Source organism: Azolla caroliniana, unplaced genomic scaffold, assembly GCF_043228905.1.
Source record: "Azolla caroliniana isolate FFs.n. ecotype wild unplaced genomic scaffold, voAzoCaro1.0.p SCAF_16, whole genome shotgun sequence".
Lineage (NCBI taxonomy): Eukaryota > Viridiplantae > Streptophyta > Polypodiopsida > Salviniales > Salviniaceae > Azolla > Azolla caroliniana.
In genome coordinates, this window is record NW_028230451.1 from 14,478,748 (window position 1) to 14,499,955 (window position 21,208).

Genomic DNA, 21,208 nt, shown 5'->3' on the forward strand with positions numbered 1-21,208 from the left:
TTCTATCCCTGAATTTTTCATCCGGTATTGAATCCTGTTTTTATCCCCAAATTTGTCGTCTGGGATTGAATACTGTCTCTATTCATGTTATACTTGAAGAAATATGGTTTCCCTGTAGGAACCACAGCTCTACAGGTTAGAATCCAATGATCTTCTTGAAAACAACTCACACATAGGATGCAGGATCCTGTTTATACTAGCGATGATTCGAGTATAGGCTATATATACTATGATGATGATGATGATGATGATGAATAATAGCTAAAAGAAATAGAAGGGAGTTAAGAAAAAGATTCAGAAATTTTTGTATGCATGATGGCTTGTATTTGATATATACCATAGTTAAAAAAATCATTTGTGGTGTTATGTCTTTTATCTTGTTTGATCCAGGAGGAGTTACTATCAACACTAACTGTTGTGTAAGCCATGGCGATTTCTCAGCAAGAAGCTTATAACATGAGTACCAATGGGGCCGCCTCGAGCCTGTCTCTCCCAGCGGGGGTTCGAGTCCGGGGGAGAATCGAACCCGGGTTCGAGAGCATTCTCACGAGGGAGGCCCTCTCGTTCGTGGCCGAGCTTGAGCGAGCCTTCCGGCCGCGTGTCAAGTATAACATGGCTTGTAGGAAGGAACAACAAGGAAGGTATGATGGAGGAGAGGCTCCATCTTTCGATCCCGCCACGAGAGCGATCCGGGACGGAAACTGGGCCTGTGCCACCACGCCTCCCGTGATTCTCGATAGGAAGGTTGAGATCACGGGGCCTGTCGATCGCAAGATGGTCATCAATGCTCTCAACTCCGGAGCCAAAGTCTTTATGGTAAGCTATGGTTTTTCTTTTCTTAATGCATATTGAGTATTAATACTCTGAGAGATCACATATGGTTTTTCGTTCCTTAATCCATATTGAGTATTAATACTCTGAGCGATCACATATGGTGTTTCTTTTCTTAATCCATTTTGAGTATTAATACTCTGAGAGATCACATTGGTGTTTCTTTTCTTAATCCATATTGAGTATTAATACTCTGAGAGATCACATTGGTGTTTCTTTTCTTAATCCATATTGAGAATTAATACTCTGAGAGATCGCATTGGTGTAAGTATATATTACTAAGTGTATTTGTGTACATATATGTAATGTATATGCATTTGATATGCTGTATTTAGGTTCATATCATGAATGTAGAACTGTAAGATATCTTAAATGTAGACAAAGTAATCAGTTTTAGCTAATTTAAACGTGATGTACATATAGATGGGATAGGGAGACAGAGATGCTAAAAAACGAAGATTTGCATGCATATGTGTGATTGATGATAAATGGGAGAGAGATGCTAAAAAATGAAAATTTGCATGCATATGTGATGATGATTAATGGGAAAGAGATGCTAAAAAATGAAGATTTGCATGGATATGTGTGATGATTAATGGGAAAGACATACTAAAACCAAGATTTGCATGGATATGTGTGATGATTAATGGGTTTATTATCCTGATTATGTGGGAATTTGGTTTGACGTCCTCACGCAGGCAGATTTCGAAGACTCTCTGGCCCCGTCTTGGGGGAACACGATTCGGGGACATATCAATCTTCGGGATGCCGTGAATGGTACCATCCGATACGAAGACACTGCACGGAACAAGGTGTATAAGCTCAACCCGAGCACAGCCATCCTGTTTGTGCGAGCCAGGGGATGGCACCTCCCTGAAGCACATATCGAGATTGATGGCGAGCCTGCCACTGGTTGCCTTGTAGACTTTGGCCTCTATTTCTTCCATAATCACGCGGTGTTTAGGTCCAAACATGGTGGTTATGGACCATTCTTTTATTTGCCAAAGATGCAGCACTCAAGGTAACACTTATAAGATAAAATCAAAAAAATCTTCTTCATATATTTGATTTATATATGAAGCTTCATATGGTAATGCTGCATTGGTTCCATTATTTCTTTGGATTGGAATATTAGATGGGTTGATTTATATATGAAGCTTCATATGGTAATGCTGCATTGGTTCCGTCATTTCTTTCGCGTGGAATATAAGATGGGTTGATTTATATATGAAGCTTCATATGGTAATGTATTGTTGCATTGGTTCCATCATTTCTTTGGCTTGGAATATTAGATGGGTCTCTTCATGGTGCGTGCCGATTCTTTTTTGTTAAGAATTCGCATACTAATGAAAAAACTTTTAACCATAGGGAGGCTGCTCTATGGAATTCTGTGTTCGAGAGGGCTCAGGATCTCGCAGGTGTACCCCGTGGCAGCATCAAGGCGACAGTGCTCATCGAGACGCTTCCTGCAGTCTTCCAGATGCACGAGATCCTCTACGAGTTGCAACAACACTCGGCAGGTCTCAATTGTGGCCGTTGGGACTACATATTCAGCTATGTCAAGACGTTCCGGAATCATCCGGATCGTCTCCTTCCGGACCGCGTGCTCGTGGGCATGACCCAACACTTCATGAAGAGCTATAGCGATCTCCTCATTCAGACGTGCCACAAGCGAGGAGTGCATGCCATGGGAGGAATGGTAAGGGATTAGGGTTTTTTGGATTCTATTGAATTTCTTTGGGATGATATGCTTCATATCAAATCAAGTTTTATATCCAATCAAGTTTATCAGTATCTTTGGGAATCTAGGCTTCATATCAAATCAATTTCTCTTTTAATGTCCATGCATGGGTGGTTTAGGGATTATGGGTGTTTTTAACATTACTGCAAGTTTGACGTTGTTTTTCAGGCTGCCCAAATACCTATAAGAGACGATGAGAAAGCAAATCAAGCGGCCATGGATCTTGTAAGGGCGGACAAATTACGTGAAGTGAAGGCGGGGCACGATGGCACATGGGCGGCTCATCCGGGCCTCATAGAGTTGGTGACAAAGGTCTTCAATGAGAACATGGCCAAAAACAAACCAAATCAAATGGATGAGAAGAGGGAGGACGTGAAGATAACGGAGCACGACTTGCTTCAGATTCCACGTGGCACTAGAACATTGGAGGGATTGAGGCTTAACACACGTGTTGGGATCCAATACATTGCCGCATGGTTGTCAGGCTTAGGGTCGGTCCCGTTGTATAATCTCATGGAGGATGCGGCGACAGCTGAGATTAGTCGGGTACAGAATTGGCAATGGATCAAGTATGAGGTTGTGTTGGATGGAGAAGCAGTTCCGTTAAAAGTGACAAAGCAACTTTTCGGAAAGGTAAGGTTGTTATGGCATTTCCTATATGCATTGTGTTCTAATGGTGGTACTAGATCACTAGTTCTATCATTCATAGGAATTCTAGGTGTTTGGTTAGTTTGCAAAGGTAAGGTTGTTATGGCATTTCTTATATGCATTGTGTTCTAATGGTGGTACTAGAACACTAGTTAATATCATTCATAGGAAATTCTAGGTATTTAGTTAGATATGACTTTTGGGTATTTGGTTAGTGTTTTGTTTCATTCCATTGATTTCTTTGATATGAAAATATTGATGTCCTAACCACTAGACAAAATGGACTTGGGCTTTGAAACCCTAATGAAAAAAATGCTTGAATCAACTCCACTCCTAGCCAAATGCTTATGACAAGATGTTAAAGCACTCTGTGATATGTTTTACCTCCTCTTGATCCTTGGACCTTTAGATTTTAACCATTTCATTACCTCCTCTTGACACTACCTCCTTCAAATTAAATGCTTTCATACTATCTATAAGATGCATAGTCTTCACAAAACAAATTTTCAATTGTCATGGTTAAATTGTTGAGGAGGGATCAATGTGTTTGGTTTAGCATATGCGTGTCCTTGATGTTGAAGGAAACCATGGATATTTGCTTGTATTGGGTATTATAAGATCTAAATTATTGCTTGTTGGTTTTCGGCAAGTGTCGAGTATTATGTAAGGATATTAACCGTTTAGTTGTTATTGATTCTTGGATGCAATTGAAAAATAATCCCAAGACAAACCATCATTTTGTTCTCATTGAAATAATGAGGAATTTTTAATTTGCTCGAATGCAAGATATAAAAAATTTGCTTATTATTTGGATGCTATTGAAAAGGAATTCCATCTACATCATCACACCATTTTCTTCTCATTAAATGAGATCATTTTTAATGATTTTTTAAATACATTGCTATATGTGTCCATTAAATTTACTAATATTGGTGTGTAGATTGTGGAAGAAGAGATGCAACACGTGCGTCAAGAGGTTGGTGCGGCAAAGTTCAACCAAGGTCGATACAAGGAAGCGGCATATATGTTTGCCAAGCAATGCACTACTATGGAGCTCGATGATTTCCTCACTTTGGATGCATACAAACGTATTGTAGAATACGTTCCATCGTCACGTCTCTAGGCAGACACAAAATAAAATCGTATATGTAGTTGGACCCCCATGAATGCATGTGTTCATGTAGGGTTGAAATTCCCAAATTTCTAGTGTTTTCACTAGTGCGTTTCCTTTGTGTGCGTTTCCTTTGGAGGCTAGGGATTTGAGTTTTTTGTTAGTGCTTATTATTCTCATAGTTTGATAAAGTTTGTTTTATCCATTATAATCTTGATAAATAAAACAAACCCCATGTTTTGGATGGTCAAATTTGTTGCTTTCTCTATCATGTACTTTCTTTGTTTAGTGAATGAACACAAAAGCAGTGGTCAATGGTCAAATTTGTTACTTTCTCTCTTTAGTGAATTAACACAAGAGCAATGAAGATAGTGTTTATCCCTCTAAATTTTGGGTGTAGCTAGCATTTTATCTGAGATTATATAATTTAACTGTTGAATCACGTGGAAGGTAAGAAGATGGCAATTCGATTTCAGTCTTTGAAGAGTTGAAAGCCCTTCCATTGATCTAGAGATAAGTCTTACCTTCCCAAGAAGCATAACCAAACCAGGTGGTAAGATGACACCATCGTCACAAGGGTAGTCATAAATTACTACAACCATAACCTTCTCATCATTAGCTAACCCATTAGCACAACCAAAGTAGGTGGTAAGACGACCCCGACATCACAAGGGTAGTTATAACACCACCCTCGTAACTTTGTTATTAGTTAACTCATTAGCACAATCGAACTAGGTGATACTCATAAAACCACTCTTGTTAACTTTGATATCGGCAAGCCCATCATGCAATGACTTTTGGTAGACAATAAGGAATTGACGTAGTGTGCCTTATATTTGACAATTAAGACCAAAATATATTGTTGTTGATGGATTTAATTATCAATGAATTTGTATCCGAAGTGTGATTAATTTCGGATGTACGATATCTCTTTTATCACCTCTATAGTACATTGTGCAGTCATAAACCCCTATATGTACATGGTCTTATGCATTTCTAAGGTTAGACAAATCATATCCATAATTCTGTAACTCCAATGTTGAGTGTCTACATTGTGTTAGTGCCTTCTAACTCATTGATTTTAATTTAAGGTCACAAGGAAAATATATGTCATCAAGTGAAATTCTTATTTTGACTACAGACTTAATGTGCATCCATGATGGCGTTTCTTTTTACAATTGCATCTTTGGTTTCCATGAGAACCGTAGATAATTCAAAAATCTATAGAAGATCAATTTATTGTATGTAATATATACTCTTTTATTACTAGATCATGTGTGACGATCACACCATTTGTAAGTCTGCGTTGTTGTGGCTGAAACGGTGGAGGACTCGGAAGAAAAAAACGATTGTGTAACAATCAACACATACATAGAAATAGAGTTGGATAGGTGCAAGATTGTCAGGCTAATTGGCGGCAGTGCCATTCAAGCAAGCGGCTTCTTCCTAATTGGCCGAAGAAAACATTGATGGGACACTGATTGATGGATAGGGTCGTGCTCCGGCCAAAAGAATATGTTGGTTGTTGGTCTAGTGGTGCCACACTCTCTCTTCTTTACTACATACATACATACATACATTATGACATACATTATGACATACATACATACATACATACATACATTATCACATACATATATACATACATACATTATCACATACATATATACATACATACATTATCACATACATACATACATACATACATTATCACATACATATATACATACATACATTATCACATACATACATACATTATTACATACATACATACATTATTACATACATGCATACATACATACATACATACATACATACATACATACATACTCTACTACTACTACTCTTTAAAAATAACTGTTTGTCAGTGTGAAGAGAAGAAACACAAAGCTTATAGAGAAAAGAGAAGAGAAGAGAAGAATTACATACAGAAGAAGAGATAATAAAGAAGAGAAGAGAAACAGTCTACAGAAGAGAAGAGACAAGAGCGATCTTCTCTTCTTCTTCTGCTGGACCTGGCCCCTTCCCAAACAATGGCTATGGCTATGGCTATGCCCACGCAGATTCCTCTGCTTCTGTTGCTTCTCTGCTCCATGTCTGCGCTTTCTTTTGCCGCGGCCTCTGAAACTTCCGAAGCTTTCGTGAAGAGAGTCATCCAAGAGAACACGATCGTCGTCTTCTCCAAATCGTACTGCCCGTACGTCCTCCCTTTCACTTCCTCTCTCTCTCTCTGTTCATTTGTCCGATCGAAAGCACACAAAAATGGCATGCATCACGCATTCTCTGCTCATTTGCCCAGATTTAGGACTTAAGCGTAATCTGGTCCCATTTCAAGATGTATACAAATGCCTCCATCGTTTGCTCTGATTGTAAAATTCAAAGCATTGCAATAAACAAATGTTTGCATCATTTTAATTTTTTTGTTTCTTTGATCAGCTCTGAACCCTTAGTCTTGACCAAATTTTATTGCAATATACGAACATCTCCATCATTCTATGCTCCTCCGTAGTGCCTTATAAATTTATTTGATTGCTATAACATACCTATCAGTTTCCGTTTCTTTGCTCAGATTTGAACACTAGATTTGATCTTTCTGCTAACCTTATTCCAGTTCAACACACTTCTATGACGCCTATCATTTTTTCTGTTCCTTTGTTCAGATGTGAATCTTAGAATTAAATACTATGAGTATTTCAATACGATAAGATCTCCGTTATTCTCTGGTTCTTCGATCACAACTCACACCCAGCTGATTCCATTTGAAGGCACTAACATGCCTGTCATTTTCTGTTCTTTTACTCAAACTTGCAGTAGGCTTGTCCAATCATTTTCTGCCATTTTACTGAGATTGAAAACATAGACTACGATCTCTCGCCCATTTTCTGTTTTGTTGCTCAGCCGTGAAGCTTGGACTTGGATAATTTCTCTTCTACGCACTGAGATCCTCACCATCCTTAAATCCTCTCCCTCAGAGTTGAACCTTAGACTTGGTAGCTCCATTTAAGACACCAACGTTCCTATGATTTCTGCGTCTGTGCACGAATTTAATCCTTACACTTCACTAATTCTACTTTAATACTCTAAATTCTTTGCCATTTTCTTCAAATTTGTATTTTTTATGTGGGTATTTCGATTTCAACGATATCTGTCATTTTCTATTTTTTTCTCTGGTTTGAGATCTAAATTGGTTGGTCAGATCAGATAAATAATACCTATCTTGGCTGCATACTGGTCAACTTTCTTGGATCATCTGTTATTTTAGCAATGGATCTGAGGTTTTATCACTCATTAACGTTCTTCATTTTTTGTAATTGTTTTAGGTATTGTAAACGAGCCAAGGCTGTGTTTAATGAGTTGAAAGAGAAGCCATTTGTTATCGAGCTTGATGAAAGAGGTACTCTTTCTTGCTTTCTGAGATTTTCAAATGTGATGAAATGATGGAAAAACAGACAAGAGCTCTCAAAACTAGGTGGAAAATGTCACTATACATGTAGAAAGCATTTCTCAGAACAATGTTGAACATGATCTGAACTACTGTGGAATAATGTTCCACACAAAGAAAAAGTTCCAAAAACAATTAATTTTGAGTGTGAACTTCAGTATTATGTTCATTCAGCTTCCCTTTTTATGACATTTCCACTTGCTATAATATAACTAAGTGCTTCTATGATATGAGAGAGCTAATTTGATAGCATAACCTTGACATTTACAACATGGCACATCTTTACTACCTAGAGATGCTGAGTGATAGAGAGACAATGAATTGTGAATAATTCATTGTAGATGTATTCTGGTTTACTTGAATCAATCTTGTTGAAAGGATACCCTGCAATATAAATTTTGCACTAATGATTGAATGCAAGAAGGAATCATGCTATTATGGTGGAAGAATTTTTTATTCTTTTTAAAACATGAATGGAACAAGCTATAAAATAAGTTGGAGTCTGGAAGTTTAATATACCATCAATTTGGAGCTATATACATGTATACATTCTACAGACACCGCCCCCCTCCGCTACCCCCCTTCCATATGTACTGTTTCAATCATTGATTCTGATTATGTAATAATGTTTTTGCTATCCGTTACAATGTTTTGAGCTGTCTGAGAATTATTTCTTTCTGCTTACGAAATGAACAGATGATGGGTCTGCTATTCAGAGAGCAGTGAGTGATCTGGTGGGCAGACGCACTGTGCCGCAGGTCTTTATTCATGGCAAACATCTTGGTGGTTCTGATGGTAAAATTTCTGTTCACAACTTGTTTATGTCATCATTTTGTGTTTACAATAGTAACCCATGAACTTTACCCTTATATATATATATATATATATATGGTTTTCAGATACAGTCGAAGCTTATCAGAGTGGGAAGCTAGTTGAACTTATTGGCAATAATGATTCTGAGCTATAATTGCATCAATGAAGCCATTGCCATGCCCAAATATCTTTGAATGCTTTGAATTGTTTTAAACAATTGCTGTGAAGGTGATTGTATTGAAGTGCCTTCAACAAATGATGGCAACTAACATTCAATTTCTAAGCTAGTTTGTGAAAAATGGAATATTCTGCACATCCCAGTCACATTCATTGAAATCAATTTTGGAAGTTCATATTGCTTTCAGCAAGAAATGTTTTATCTGCACATTTGCTTTTCATATGGTTTTGTTTTCTCCACCATTAAGAAACAAAGTCACAGAAATGCAAAGACAATATGAATGTTCGAGTAAGGTGCAAATGTCACAATGCAGTTAAGTTGTGTCGAATGTAGTGTAACTCGAAGAATTTCAAGAACAATCATTAATCATGCAATGCCAATAATACCAAACACCATGTTGAGCACAAAGGAAAGCATTGCAAATCCCCCAATTATGGCATTAATCCTGGTAGTGAAGGAATGAAGCCTAAGCCAAGCTGGGTACGTTGGGACATTCTCCACAACTATTCAATCTAGAAGCATACATACATTGGAGAGTTGCCCTAAGATTAGAGAACACTCTGGTGAACTAATAACAAACATTGGAAATTAGCAAACATTGAATAGAGGTAGAAAGGTAGAACTGGGTACATTGATAATTCTTGGTTCAAACCTTAGATTGTTCCCAACAATGGCTCTTATTTGGTTGTGGCCAGGGTGTCTTGTCTTCTGCTAGGTGTTTTGTCACGACTCACATCTCCTGGCTGTAGGTTCATCAACACTCTCCAAGGTAATACTTTCAGGTACACTATTTGGTCATTTGCCTCTCATGTACACTATTTGGTTGTTTTGGTGGGTTGTGAGTTGTGTATTGCGGGCTGATGGCCATGAGTACTTCCGATGGGTGTGAGTGTCTTATCTTTTAATGTCTATTATGAGCCTTCAAAATATCAAATTGCTAATGACCATATGCTATTGCACCAGATTTTAATAGCCATCATGATCATGAATTATATCTATTTAACAAATATTGGAATGCTCATACACTATGAATCGAGCCCACAAACATACCCTTGTGGTTTGTTCTCACATGCATTTTAAAACGGATGATAAGAGTTAGAGTACGAAAACATGATGCTTGTGTCATAATTTATAGGATCATTTTATATTTACATAATCAATTGGGGTGCACTATGATTTAATTGCAAGTACTGCTGGGATTGAATAGTAAAGTCAAATAATACCACTTACCAAGTACCAAGATAATGATGAAAGGGTCAGAGAATGGGAGAGCAATGCTTTGTCATAATTTATTAGATCAGTTTATATTTACATAGTAAAATGGGGTGCTTTGTAATTTTATTCAAGTATTATTGTAGGGGGATCTAGGAGTAAAATCAAATCATACGCCACTAACCAAGGTATGAAGATAGAGTGCTCTGATGGTGATCCAAAGAGACATTGGATAGCCAAGGGGTTGACACTACCCTATTGTATGCACTATGGTCGCTCATTATATAGGGATGAGTCATGACTACCACTCCTTGCCTAGACTATAATTGTGTTCAGCTTCTTCAAGATAGAGAATAAAAAAACACTTTTCCTCCATTGCAAGTCATAATGCAACGGTTAAAATCCCCCTTGGAAGAGAGATGTATATCATTATATACAAATGCATCTACATGTGGTGAGCTACATGTATATAGGTAAGGCATATTTCCTTCAGTATGATGTAGGATGCATGAATAGTGATGAATTTACATTATAAACATGTGTCACATGCGAAAAATATTTAATGCTAATTGAATGGGAGGAATTTCGGTTTTTGCTCGTCTTCAGAAGCCTTGATATGCAAAGGGCTATGAAGCTATCTCTTGCAATATGCCATGGCATATTCCAGATAATTTAGTTTTTATAGAAACAAAAGAATTACATCATTGAGAGATATATTGAAATGAAAAAGTTAGTTCTTTCAACCCACCAGATAGAACTAGCATCCTAGCGTATGAATGGGCTGAACAACCACTTTTATCTTTTATTATCTTGGAGATGATAACAAAGGTCACATTTATCTGTAGCCACTTGATGTAACAAAGCTGTTGCCCTGGACAATCTAACACTAGGAGACACCGTTCTCAAAAGCCTGACAACATCAGCACTTTGATCTCAGTAATTGTGGATGTATCAAAATAAGCAGTCTGAACCCTGACCTTTAGTGTGGATTGTCTGGTTTTCTGCATCCTCTTGTTCCCAATCCGAATGATGCGAAACATTATAGAACTAAACCAATACAAGAAATACAAATATTATACATAGATTTTAATTATTTTAGCAGCATCCACCATCCACCAGACAGGATTACATCATTGATGATGTATATAAAAGCATGGAAAGTTGAGGCCATTTCCAGCAAAGTCTAAATAGCATTTGTCTCCATATAAGCACTAGAAAATACTTAAGGACTTGAAATAGAACATTATTGGTAGCTGCCACCATTATTTTAATATCTTTTTATATAGCCACCTGCTGTGCAAACTAGATTTCTAGACCGATCAGTTCAAACAACTGATTGATTGATGTTATTGATCTTCTTTCCTTCATTATTTTTTTTGCTGCAAATAAAGCCTGTCGCTCACAGGATGCTCGTGCATCGAGGTTCTGAATGGATTCGAAATCCTCGACATGTGCTATTCCAACAATCCTTCTAAAAAATAGAAATCACATGTGAATATTCAATCGTCATTATCCTTGTAGTCAAAATATTATTTAACTGCTTCTCACCGAATCATTTTCGCAGATGCAAAACCAAGTGTATCATGTAATAGCTCTTTCATATATTTCTTCTGTACTAAAATCCTTTCTGAAGAACTCTTGTAGACCTCTGCATGGAATGCATCGCCAGAGTTGTCCCAATGAGCTGTCCAAAGTGATAGGAACTTCTGCTCGAAACTATTCCATGTTTCTGCTATAGTAGTTAAGATCCATCTTTTGTAGGGCTGTAATGATACACAACACCAAATCATGAAAACTACCCAGGAGTATGCATGAATACAAGCATGCTCAATGCCTGGATGTGTGCACGTCCATTTACATATACCTGTATATGCATGTTTCTTATATTTGCTTTCCTTTTATATTTCCAAAGATATAAGATTCAAATCACATGACACCTTGGTGAGCCTCAATATTACAAATTAAGAATGACATTCTGTGTAAGATTTATGCATATAAAACCTTACTCTCTATCTTTAAAACCTTCCTCCAGTTTCCTGTCATTTTAGTTTCTGAAGGCATCATGGCCATAATTTCAGTTTCCAGTGTATTATGCTCTATACTCTTATCAAACAAAATACAAATGCAAAGAAAGTGAACATTGAGAGTCGATCAGGTATTGCATTATCAATTTTAATACAATAGATATAATGCAATGCGCAATGCTGCCTCCACTGTCCTCTTCAAAAAAGTGTGAAGTTTTTTATTAGTACCTGACGATCATTTTCATGATCAGCATGTCCATCTTGAGAGAAATATGATAATAGAAAATTTCCTAAAAGGGCGCCAACATCAAATCCAATAGGTCCATAAAATGCAAACTCGGGATCAATAACTTTTGTCGATGAAACTGTAACCATGATTGATCCAGTATGCAAATCGCCATGAATAAGTGCTTGAGACTGCTCACAGAACCTACAGAAAAACGCAAATAATGAACTTTCCCCACCCTCATGATGATTCCAGACATAAAACATTAGAATTTTAAGATGCAAATATTAGGAACTTCGGATGCCAGGGAAGCCAAAAAAGACAGGCCTAAGCAAAAGTCTAGAATTATTGTCTATAAATGTAAGCCTAACATTATTTATAGTCTTCCTGGAAAGTTAGCAATGCAAGATTAATTAATGCTTCTTTCTTTTCATTTTCTTTCAATATTTCTTTCACTACCAAAAATAAATTGGAATTTTGAAATCTTCTTATAGTCAGATGTGTATTTCCGATTTTTATGATTGTGCTGTGCACATTTGTACATGTTTCGGGATCTATATATAAGTTACTACCAGCTAAGGCTGATAAAGTCAATTTCGATATTTCTTAAAAATATGTGAAAGAGAGACTGTGTCAAACGAAAACATTGATTTTGTACCCAAACATGAAAATTATTAGAGATATGCCCTAATGTAAGCATATGATAAGGATAAAAGAATGATAGATAGATAGATAGAAAGGAGAGAGAGAAAGAAGGGTGCCGATCCACCCGATCACCCCCGAGTGAAGGGATAGAGATGGACTCGAGCCTCGATCGGCGTCCCATACCACCACCGTGGCATCGAGCCGTACCTGGTGTTGGCGCGCTCGCTACAAGAGTTTAACCACCACGAAACAGAGTCTCGATGTAGTCAAAAGATGATGAAATGAGGGTAGCTAGGCCTCTTATTTATAGCGATACCCAAGGACCCAAGGTCCCCAGGCAAATTCACACTTGGCCTAATGGGTTGTCTCAATCCCGAGGATTAAAAGTAATCCTCCCTTTCTTTACACTCTCGTTTAACCCTCACACTTATCCATGTGTATAGAACACTATGGTAAATTCTTACCACGGGATATTATATGGTCATGCCCGTAACAAAAACCCTAGAGGAGGTACTTTTCAAAATGGCATCTGTATTCCATTGATAAAATATGAATGTGGTAATCGAGCTATGTGACCAATGAGACTTCTGTACAATGCTCACAAAGCTTCATCCCTTAAATTTTACACTCAATACACACCTACACAAATGACCATCAATATAGTTATCCTTTAATGAAATCATATTACCTGAGAAATGTTTTTTTTTAAATCACAATTTCAGTTAGGATATCAATTTCTATTAACTGAGTACTTGTGATGAGGTACATTCAACCTAACGCTGTCACTTCCTAGAAGATTATCCTAATCTGCTTCACAGTGTCAAGCAGCATGTTGCCTAAGAGATGCTTGTGTCCTAACAGTCGAAAATAAACAGAAGACTCAGGCTCCTCTGTTTTTTGGCAGCAAATATTTTCTTTCATATAGATAAGATATGATGTATGTGTGCACAGCATCTTATACTGGCATGAACCATCTCTCTTGGGTGTGCTCAAATATGTCTAATATCTCCCTTTTTCTAAAGCAAATGACCATTCCCCAATGAAATTTAAACTAAAATGGTCCTTTAAAAAAAGCAGGCAAGATAACACGTACTTGGACTTGAGCTCTGCAATTTCCAGTTTCAGCACTTCATCTTCACGCAAGGCTTTGGCATCATCATCAAGGTGAGGCGAAGTCCAACGATTGTTGGTTGCAATCATATACGGTTCAGTAAAGATAACTTGTTCTGTGAGCCTACATAGCTCTACATTACCGCAAAACTCAGCAACTGAAACCCCAAAATAACACAGATCAGGCAAACTTGTAACGAGTATAAAACCAATTTTTTAATGGCTGAGCTGAGTAAATTAATCTGCCCTCTCATGTCTAATTACGCTCGTTACCTGCAGATCGATGAACCAATGTTGTAATAGCCAAAAGAGAGGTATGGAAAAGGGTCGTTGCCATGTATTCTGACATGTGCTCTGCTAAGAGAGGATATATGGTGCCTTTGATCAACCCTTTCCGTAAGATTATATGGGGTGGCTCTAAATATTGCATGATTATTGTTGACATGACACGATCAAAATGATAAACTTCTGGAACATGCTGTGGACACAGATTTGCATGTTTTTGAAGAGTAATTGCTTCGTAATACGAGCGGTCAGACGTTATTGGCCACGATTCACCAACACAGCGAACATAAGGTACTGACTGCATCCAAAAGAAAAGGCATTTTTTTAAAAACCAGACGAAACGGGGGAGAACAAGATGACATGGAGAATCTTGATGACTTATATAAGCAAATAACAGTTTTCCTAAATGACTCACATAGAGCTCATTCCTGTCACCATATATCAATAATTTAATTGTATAACATGCCATTAAATAAACCATTCTGCATATCTCTTCTCATATCAAGGCTTATGAATATTTTTGAGGTTCTAAAAAATCTCTTCCAGGTATACGTCTAGGAATTGTGATTCATTTGTCCAACTTGGATAACAAGCAGCTCAGTTTTCCCTTAGTTTTTTTGGTATATCAGTTGCAATTCATATCTATTGTATTCAAACAATAGTTTTGAAAACTTCATGAATACGCTATAGTTCCTATATGTTGTCATGAACAAAAAACTTTAAAATTTTTATGGGTACTTGATTGTGACATTTTTGGTTCTCATTCTTTTGTTCACCCTCAAGCATAATAATGTTTTCTAGCCCCCCTATGAGTTTTTCTTACTAGCTTACCCTTCTGTTGTTTTATATAGTCCAATGCCTTTTTAATCTTTCTAATGTTGCTTTAGCTAGTTTGAGCTCCTAACTAAGTCTGATACAATACAAATTTTTGCAAGGTCATATATCCACCAAAACAACAAGAACCAGAAAACAATTGCAATATTCTGGTGGATTCATAGATCCTAGACAGAGAGCTGAATATTAAACAGATATACAAACATGTAGAATAAACCTTATTTTTTCTGCACACGAAATATTAGAGCATAGCAACAAGCTCGTAGAACGATTATTTCAATCTAGCTTTTTATTGTAATTCTCTATAGATTTCCAGGGTTGAAACGAGACTCAGCCAAGCATTACAAGTTCTAACATACCTGTTTCAACACAAGTGATCCATTAGGTCCCACCACAATGTATACAAAGTTCAGATTTCCATCCCCAACTTCGTCCACCTTCCAATCCTTCCCTGTACCACCTAATCTGCTTGAAATACTTGGATACATCTCTATGTACTCAATTGCAGTTGTAGAATTTAAGATATAGAACTCTTCTTTCTTGTTGAGGGCATAAGTTTCGTCATTCAATCCACTAGAAAAACCATCTTCTCTCTTTTGTATTTCATGTGCTAAAGGTAGAGCTGGCTCCTTGTTTTGTTTGAAGAATGAGATGATGTCAAAGGCTGTTGAGTCTGGCAGTTTCTTTATGATGCCCTACTAACAGCACAAAACAACACATGCACTTTTAAATCTACATAACAACATTTAGAAATAAAAAAATAGTGTATGAATGTTGCTAAATGCATTACTTTGTCGGTGATTATGGCTGTTATGAATCTAGCTGGTGTCACATCAAAAGCAGGGTTCCACACAGAAATCCCTGACGCTGCAATCTGTGATCCTTGTCCCCCATGCGTGTGGGTTAACTCTTTTGGAGACCTCTCTTCAATAACAATGGTTTCTCCAGATGGCAAAGTAGTGTCAATGGAAGTCAGAGGTGCTGCCACGTAAAATGGTATGCCATGATGAAAAGCTGACAGTGCCAGGTTGTATGTACCAATCTTATTTGCAGTGTCACCTGGTAATCACAGACAATGATGGAAAATAACATAAATTATAGAAACTACAAAACTGTTTGTTAACACAAAATGCCAAATTAGGTCAGATATCACTCAAGAAACTGTTAAAGCCCAGGTTCAGAGATTGCATAACCTAGGCTTTTTAAAACATTAAAATGTGATATAAAACTGTGGTCAAGAAACTCAAGAACCTTTAATATTTTTGGGATTAAAGGCCCTTTAGGTTTCTCTAACTATACTAGAAAAACGAGTTTATATTATTTAATATTTTCTAATTTTTGTTTATCATTTTCAGTGCTGTACTGCAACTTCTAAAAGAATATTTTGTAGTTTGAATTTAATATTTTCTAATTTTTGTTTATCATTTTCAGTGCTGTACAACTTCTAAAAGAATATTTTGTAGTTTGAATGGGATCCTGTACAAGATTCCACACAGCATTAAATAAGTATTTATGAGGCCATGACTTCGTGTCACATTAGCATTTAAAGTTCTTCTAAAAGCATATTCTATGTATCATGGATAGCATGTATATATATATGTGTGTGTGTATGTGCACCCCTCCTACCTTGTATTTTTAGGTGGCAGGCTTTTGTTTTGCAGATTTGCTTCTACTTCTTTAATCCCTACAACGTGTTAAACCCCATTAATGTTTTTAGTTTCTATATCTCTGCCTTCAGATATTTCAGAAAATTGTCATTCTATCTTCTATTTCCTTACAAGTATGATTTCTATGACCAGAAATCTAAAATATGTCCAAGGTAGCAATATAGTGCAGATGATTGAAGGTAATGCCATTGCTTTTGCATCTATGAATGGACAGGACATATTACAGGGACATCTCAGTTTGCAAATTAGTTTGATGGGAAATGTCATTATGGTAGTTGGATGTAGTTGAGATTCAGTTCCCAAAGTGATCTGGTTGTTAGCAGAGAAATCCTAATACAAAATAGTTCTTAAGCAAATACAGAAGACTATATACTATAGCAACAAAGTTTACAACCATTCCAGTTCTCTATAAGAATAAAACACAGTTTTGTTGTAGATAGATCCACAGAGAAGGTACACTAGGGACATCTACCAGCTAGTCAAACAACCATGGGCCTTTTAAAGGTCAATCCAAAATCAGTAAACCATGAATAGCTGGCCATTAGCATCATATAGCAACAAACATATCACAACCCACCATTAGCAGCAATGCGATCTGCTCCAACAACAACAGCATCAACCTTTCCAAAACTTTGGAGAGCAGCAGCTGCTGAATCTGCAATGAGGACTGCAGGTATTTTCTCATAGACCAATTCATAAGCTGTCAATCTTGAGCCCTGCAAATATAGAACATACATAGAAGAAGGAAGATATTTCAGTTGGTTCACTGAAAGAACCCGTGTAACATAGTGAATGTGTCATAACTCTGCAACCATGTTGGGTGCTCGAAAATCCCCACATCCATCTTAATACCTGATTGAACGGCCTCGTCTCTGTACAGTACACCGTGTCAAGTTTTCCCTGGGCATACAGACTTCTGATAACACCCAATGCAGTTCCATATGCTGCTGTAGCCAAACTGCAGCACGATACAGATCAAATACATATACAGGTAAAGACAAGAATATGATTGCATGTAATAGACTGACCACCCTTACCTGCCCGTATTACAGTGTGTAAGAATAGAAACACGTTCTTTGTGTTTTGGTTGATTCAATATGAGTTCAGCACCATAAGCTCCTATGGCTTTGTTTGATGCCACATCATCAACAAGCATTGCTTCAGCAGCTTCAATATATGCCTATTCATGGTTTACATGCACTAGACCTTATGTGGTCAGATATGTAATAGCTTAGCTATAGAGGATAGGTATAAACATTGTCTTGTCTCTAATGCTAAAGGCAAAATTACCATGACTTACATTAAAAATTGACTCTCCATTTGATGCTGTAACTGCAGCTTTACGTATAATTTCCTTCAATTTGATAGAAGCATCTGAAAGATTGACTGCTGTAGGGCGACTGTCATTTTATTTACATGGGACTGAAATTAGTAAAATAGCACCAACAGATAAAGATCTTTAGTCGATGTGCCTATGTACTATACCTCGTGATAAGGTAGTCTAGTTGACGGTATAAGAATTGAACAGCATCATCCACACTTTCAGGTTTTGGTTTCAAGTTGAACACCTCAACAGCCAGTGAGAGAGCAGCTGCAATGGCAATTGCAGGTGCACCCCGTACCACCATCTCTTTGATTGCATACCTGATAATAAAACATTTCAATTTCACTCTTGCAAACATAGTCCAAATTCATATAGATACTGGTATATTCTCTATTAAACCCTCATTACTGTTCCTGTATACCCAAATGAACTTTTCAAACACAGGCCATCAGAATTAAGCCAATCCATCAAAATGTCATTTCTCAACGGTGTATATATCATTTAAAATAACTTTTAATCTCCGCGTAAACATCAATTTTCATGTTCCTCACTCCCTCATTGCAATAATACGACCACGAGTTTTATACTGTTAATTATCAGACAGAGTTTCGAAATATATTTCCCAGTTCAAAGAGTTTCCAATAAATAAGGTCCAAATAAAGCAAATCCAAATCAAGGCTCAGGACTCCATGGATCTAGCATTTAATTAATATTTACAATTGTAATATCGAATATCTAAGAAAATTTTAGTGAGTCTCACCATCCACGTGAACAATCTGTAATGTCCATATACTCGGTCTCCAGCGGTAGCTTTCTCTGCAAAAAAATCAATCACAACATCAAAAGAAAAATAAATTTTAAACAATTTAAATCATGTAGCATTTCAAATCACAATCAAATACTTGTTGATCTTCAAAGCACATTTTAAAACAATACTTTACACTCCAAGGAGCAACCAGAATGTACTTCAGAAGTTGAACAACATAAATCTCCCTGGTCCCAATTATAACCAGATATATCAAGGGGATAAAATCTACCTCAATAATCTTTCTACAAAAACTGCAGATGCATTCATACCTGAACTGCAGTGCTTTATTATAGAACACATTCAATAAGCTACAGATCTATCAATAAATATTTGGACCAAGTGATAAGTTAAGGCTGAGCATATCCTAACTACAAGGCATTGACAAAATCTTGCCTGGCCTTGAGGTCATTTAGTTGAGTCAGGTAGCCAACATCGACCCACAGTTTTTGGTTTTCCTGGGAGTATGCAAGTTTCGGGGTATTTCAAGCTATTTAAGTGTTGCCTTTGTTGGTTACATTTAGGCGTTACCCTCGTTTTAGGTTATGAGGGAGGATATTATTGGAATTTCAACATTCTCACAGGTTTGTAGATTAAACTCTTCAACCGGCCTCTTCCTCGTTCTCGAATCAGCCTTCCTTCTTATTCAACAGTTCACCAGCTCCCGACTCCAACTCTATCCCTCCCTTAACTTAATACTCTCCATTACTTCTTTTCTTTAACATCTTCTTCTTCTTCTTCTTCTATTGCTTTTTTCTCTCTTGCTCGTCTAGTGTTCTTTGCCTACATCAACATTACCATCATGCCGGCACCTTATCCACTAGCATTGAAAGCCCAAAGTTCACAAAGGTGAGTTGAAGTCACAACAAGAAAAGCCCCGACGCATCTAAACTATTATTTCTGCATACTTTGTTTCTGTATTGTTTGCCATCTGATTACATTCTTGACTAAATTGCTTCTATTATTTCTAACTCATTACAGCCTGAAAATGGTATTTCCATTGTCTGCTATTGTTCGTGTTACAGTCTGAATACTGGTTCTCCTTATCATTCTGTTCATACAGTTGGAACATCGGCTCTCCTTATCTGTTCTCTGTGTATAACACATGAATTTAGAACAGCAATGAGTTTAGAGCATCATCGCATGTCCCTAAGTAGCCTGAAACCTACGACACAACAATCACAAACCATCCTTGCAACATACACAAATTATCCTGGCACCACATTCTCTCTGCAGTGTGCACTTGTAGATATATGAATGCATCATTTAGGAAGAAAAATCTCAGCATATGATCCTGTCAATTCTGTCAGCTCATTCTCTGTTGTAACCTCTTGTTGAGTTGAGTATCTATCCTGGCCCATTTTTGTACAACTTAAGCATAGAAAGCAAGAATAGGAAACAATCTACAAAGCCAGAAAGCAAGGGAGATATGGTGGTGGTGTGGCCAGTCATTGGAGAATCCAAAACATTTAAAGAGGATCAAAGGCTTTATTTTAATAGATCAAAACTTACCTTCCTTCACCACACCCACACACACACAAAAAGAAAGAAAGGGGAATTCTATTCATTCAAGAATTAACATGGTAACCTAAAACCCTATTCTATTCATTCAACAATCAAGAGAGGACCTATCTTACTATGGCAAGCTAAACCCTGAAAACTCTGGAAACCCCGGGGCGTTTTCCTCTGTTTCCCCAGGCGCCCCTGGTCAGAAACCGAATGGGAGAAAATGGGGAGGATGAATTGACCATATAATTACTCAAGAAAACACTTATAAAAAGTGGGGGGAGCGGGTTGTCGAGGAGAAGATGATGATGATAATGAAGATGGAGAGGAGGAGGAGGAGGAGGAGTGCAGAGAGAGAAAGTAACCTGATCGAGCAGCTGGAGGCGACCACGAGAGTAGTCGATAGCTAGAAGTGCGTTTCCTCCTGCATCAGTAGCAGCAGCAGCAGAAGAAGAAGAAGAAGAAGAAGAAGAAGCCATGGGCGATCAGAGAGAGCTCTGGTCGTCTCCTCTGTTTTCTTCTTCGTTTGCTTCTGAAGACTGAGACACAGTAAAGACACTCACACCCCAGAAAAAGGAAAAGGAAAAAACTCACACATTCATTCATTCATTCAAGTTTTCGACCACAGTATGAACCATACGTACCATACGTGCATTCGCATTCGCGGATGGTAAACACCCTCGAAGTATGGTAAATACCTTGTTTATTATTAGGTAAAAAAATGAAAGTTAAGGTAAAAAGTGTAAAAAAAACTCATAAGAATGTTTTGATAACACACGCATTCGTTTGAATTCGTATGAAAAAGA

General features: G+C 37.3%; 4 protein-coding genes across 4 annotated transcripts; 2 read left to right on the plus strand and 2 right to left on the minus strand.

Moving 5' to 3' along the window:
* Positions 1-413: 413 nt before the first annotated feature.
* MLS (malate synthase) lies at positions 414-4,449 on the plus strand. Its single transcript, XM_087332256.1, has 5 exons — positions 414-816; positions 1,530-1,852; positions 2,200-2,530; positions 2,741-3,205; positions 4,161-4,449. The coding sequence occupies exons 1-5, from the start codon at positions 427-429 to the stop codon at positions 4,341-4,343; spliced, it is 1,692 nt and encodes a 563-aa protein (XP_087188382.1). The 5' UTR covers positions 414-426; the 3' UTR covers positions 4,344-4,449.
* A 1,842-nt stretch (positions 4,450-6,291) lies between these two features.
* On the plus strand, positions 6,292-8,896 carry LOC147854043 (glutaredoxin-C4-like). Its single transcript, XM_087331816.1, has 4 exons — positions 6,292-6,528; positions 7,652-7,725; positions 8,470-8,568; positions 8,673-8,896. Exons 1-4 carry the CDS (start codon positions 6,365-6,367, stop codon positions 8,738-8,740), a joined length of 405 nt encoding a protein of 134 aa, XP_087187942.1. The 5' UTR covers positions 6,292-6,364; the 3' UTR covers positions 8,741-8,896.
* A 1,982-nt stretch (positions 8,897-10,878) lies between these two features.
* Positions 10,879-14,318, minus strand: MTK (S-methyl-5-thioribose kinase). The gene is made up of 6 exons (XM_087331966.1): positions 14,255-14,318; positions 13,965-14,139; positions 12,229-12,430; positions 11,978-12,079; positions 11,525-11,739; positions 10,879-11,023 (listed from the first exon to the last, which is right to left on the minus strand). Exons 1-6 carry the CDS (start codon positions 14,316-14,318, stop codon positions 10,879-10,881), a joined length of 903 nt encoding a protein of 300 aa, XP_087188092.1.
* A 1,132-nt stretch (positions 14,319-15,450) lies between these two features.
* Positions 15,451-20,945, minus strand: LOC147854045 (NagB/RpiA/CoA transferase-like superfamily protein). Its single transcript, XM_087331967.1, has 9 exons — positions 20,768-20,945; positions 18,852-18,907; positions 18,253-18,411; positions 18,068-18,167; positions 17,805-17,947; positions 17,620-17,725; positions 17,345-17,483; positions 15,891-16,159; positions 15,451-15,795 (listed from the first exon to the last, which is right to left on the minus strand). The coding sequence occupies exons 1-9, from the start codon at positions 20,879-20,881 to the stop codon at positions 15,451-15,453; spliced, it is 1,431 nt and encodes a 476-aa protein (XP_087188093.1). The 5' UTR covers positions 20,882-20,945.
* Between the last annotated feature and the right edge of the window lie 263 nt (positions 20,946-21,208).

Excerpts from the sequence above, each read along its gene's own strand:
- MLS (XM_087332256.1), top strand. The coding sequence starts at position 427 with ATGGCGATTTCTCAGCAAGAAGCTTATAACATGAGTACCAATGGGGCC. Across the intron at positions 1,853-2,199 it reads CCAAAGATGCAGCACTCAAG|GGAGGCTGCTCTATGGAATT; the intron begins GTAACACTTATA and ends TTTTAACCATAG. Across the intron at positions 3,206-4,160 it reads CAAAGCAACTTTTCGGAAAG|ATTGTGGAAGAAGAGATGCA; the intron begins GTAAGGTTGTTA and ends ATTGGTGTGTAG.
- LOC147854043 (XM_087331816.1), top strand. The coding sequence starts at position 6,365 with ATGGCTATGGCTATGGCTATGCCCACGCAGATTCCTCTGCTTCTGTTG. Across the intron at positions 7,726-8,469 it reads TATCGAGCTTGATGAAAGAG|ATGATGGGTCTGCTATTCAG; the intron begins GTACTCTTTCTT and ends CGAAATGAACAG. Across the intron at positions 8,569-8,672 it reads ACATCTTGGTGGTTCTGATG|ATACAGTCGAAGCTTATCAG; the intron begins GTAAAATTTCTG and ends TATGGTTTTCAG.
- MTK (XM_087331966.1), bottom strand. The coding sequence starts at position 14,318 with ATGGCAACGACCCTTTTCCATACCTCTCTTTTGGCTATTACAACATTG. Across the intron at positions 12,080-12,228 it reads ATCATGAAAATGATCGTCAG|AGTATAGAGCATAATACACT; the intron begins GTACTAATAAAA and ends TTGTTTGATAAG. Across the intron at positions 11,024-11,524 it reads GCATCTGCGAAAATGATTCG|TTCTATAATGTTTCGCATCA; the intron begins GTGAGAAGCAGT and ends GTATTGGTTTAG.
- LOC147854045 (XM_087331967.1), bottom strand. The coding sequence starts at position 20,881 with ATGGCTTCTTCTTCTTCTTCTTCTTCTTCTTCTGCTGCTGCTGCTACT. Across the intron at positions 18,908-20,767 it reads GCCTCCAGCTGCTCGATCAG|AGAAAGCTACCGCTGGAGAC; the intron begins GTTACTTTCTCT and ends ATTTTTTTGCAG. Across the intron at positions 16,160-17,344 it reads AGATCGCATTGCTGCTAATG|GTGACACTGCAAATAAGATT; the intron begins GTGGGTTGTGAT and ends TGTGATTACCAG.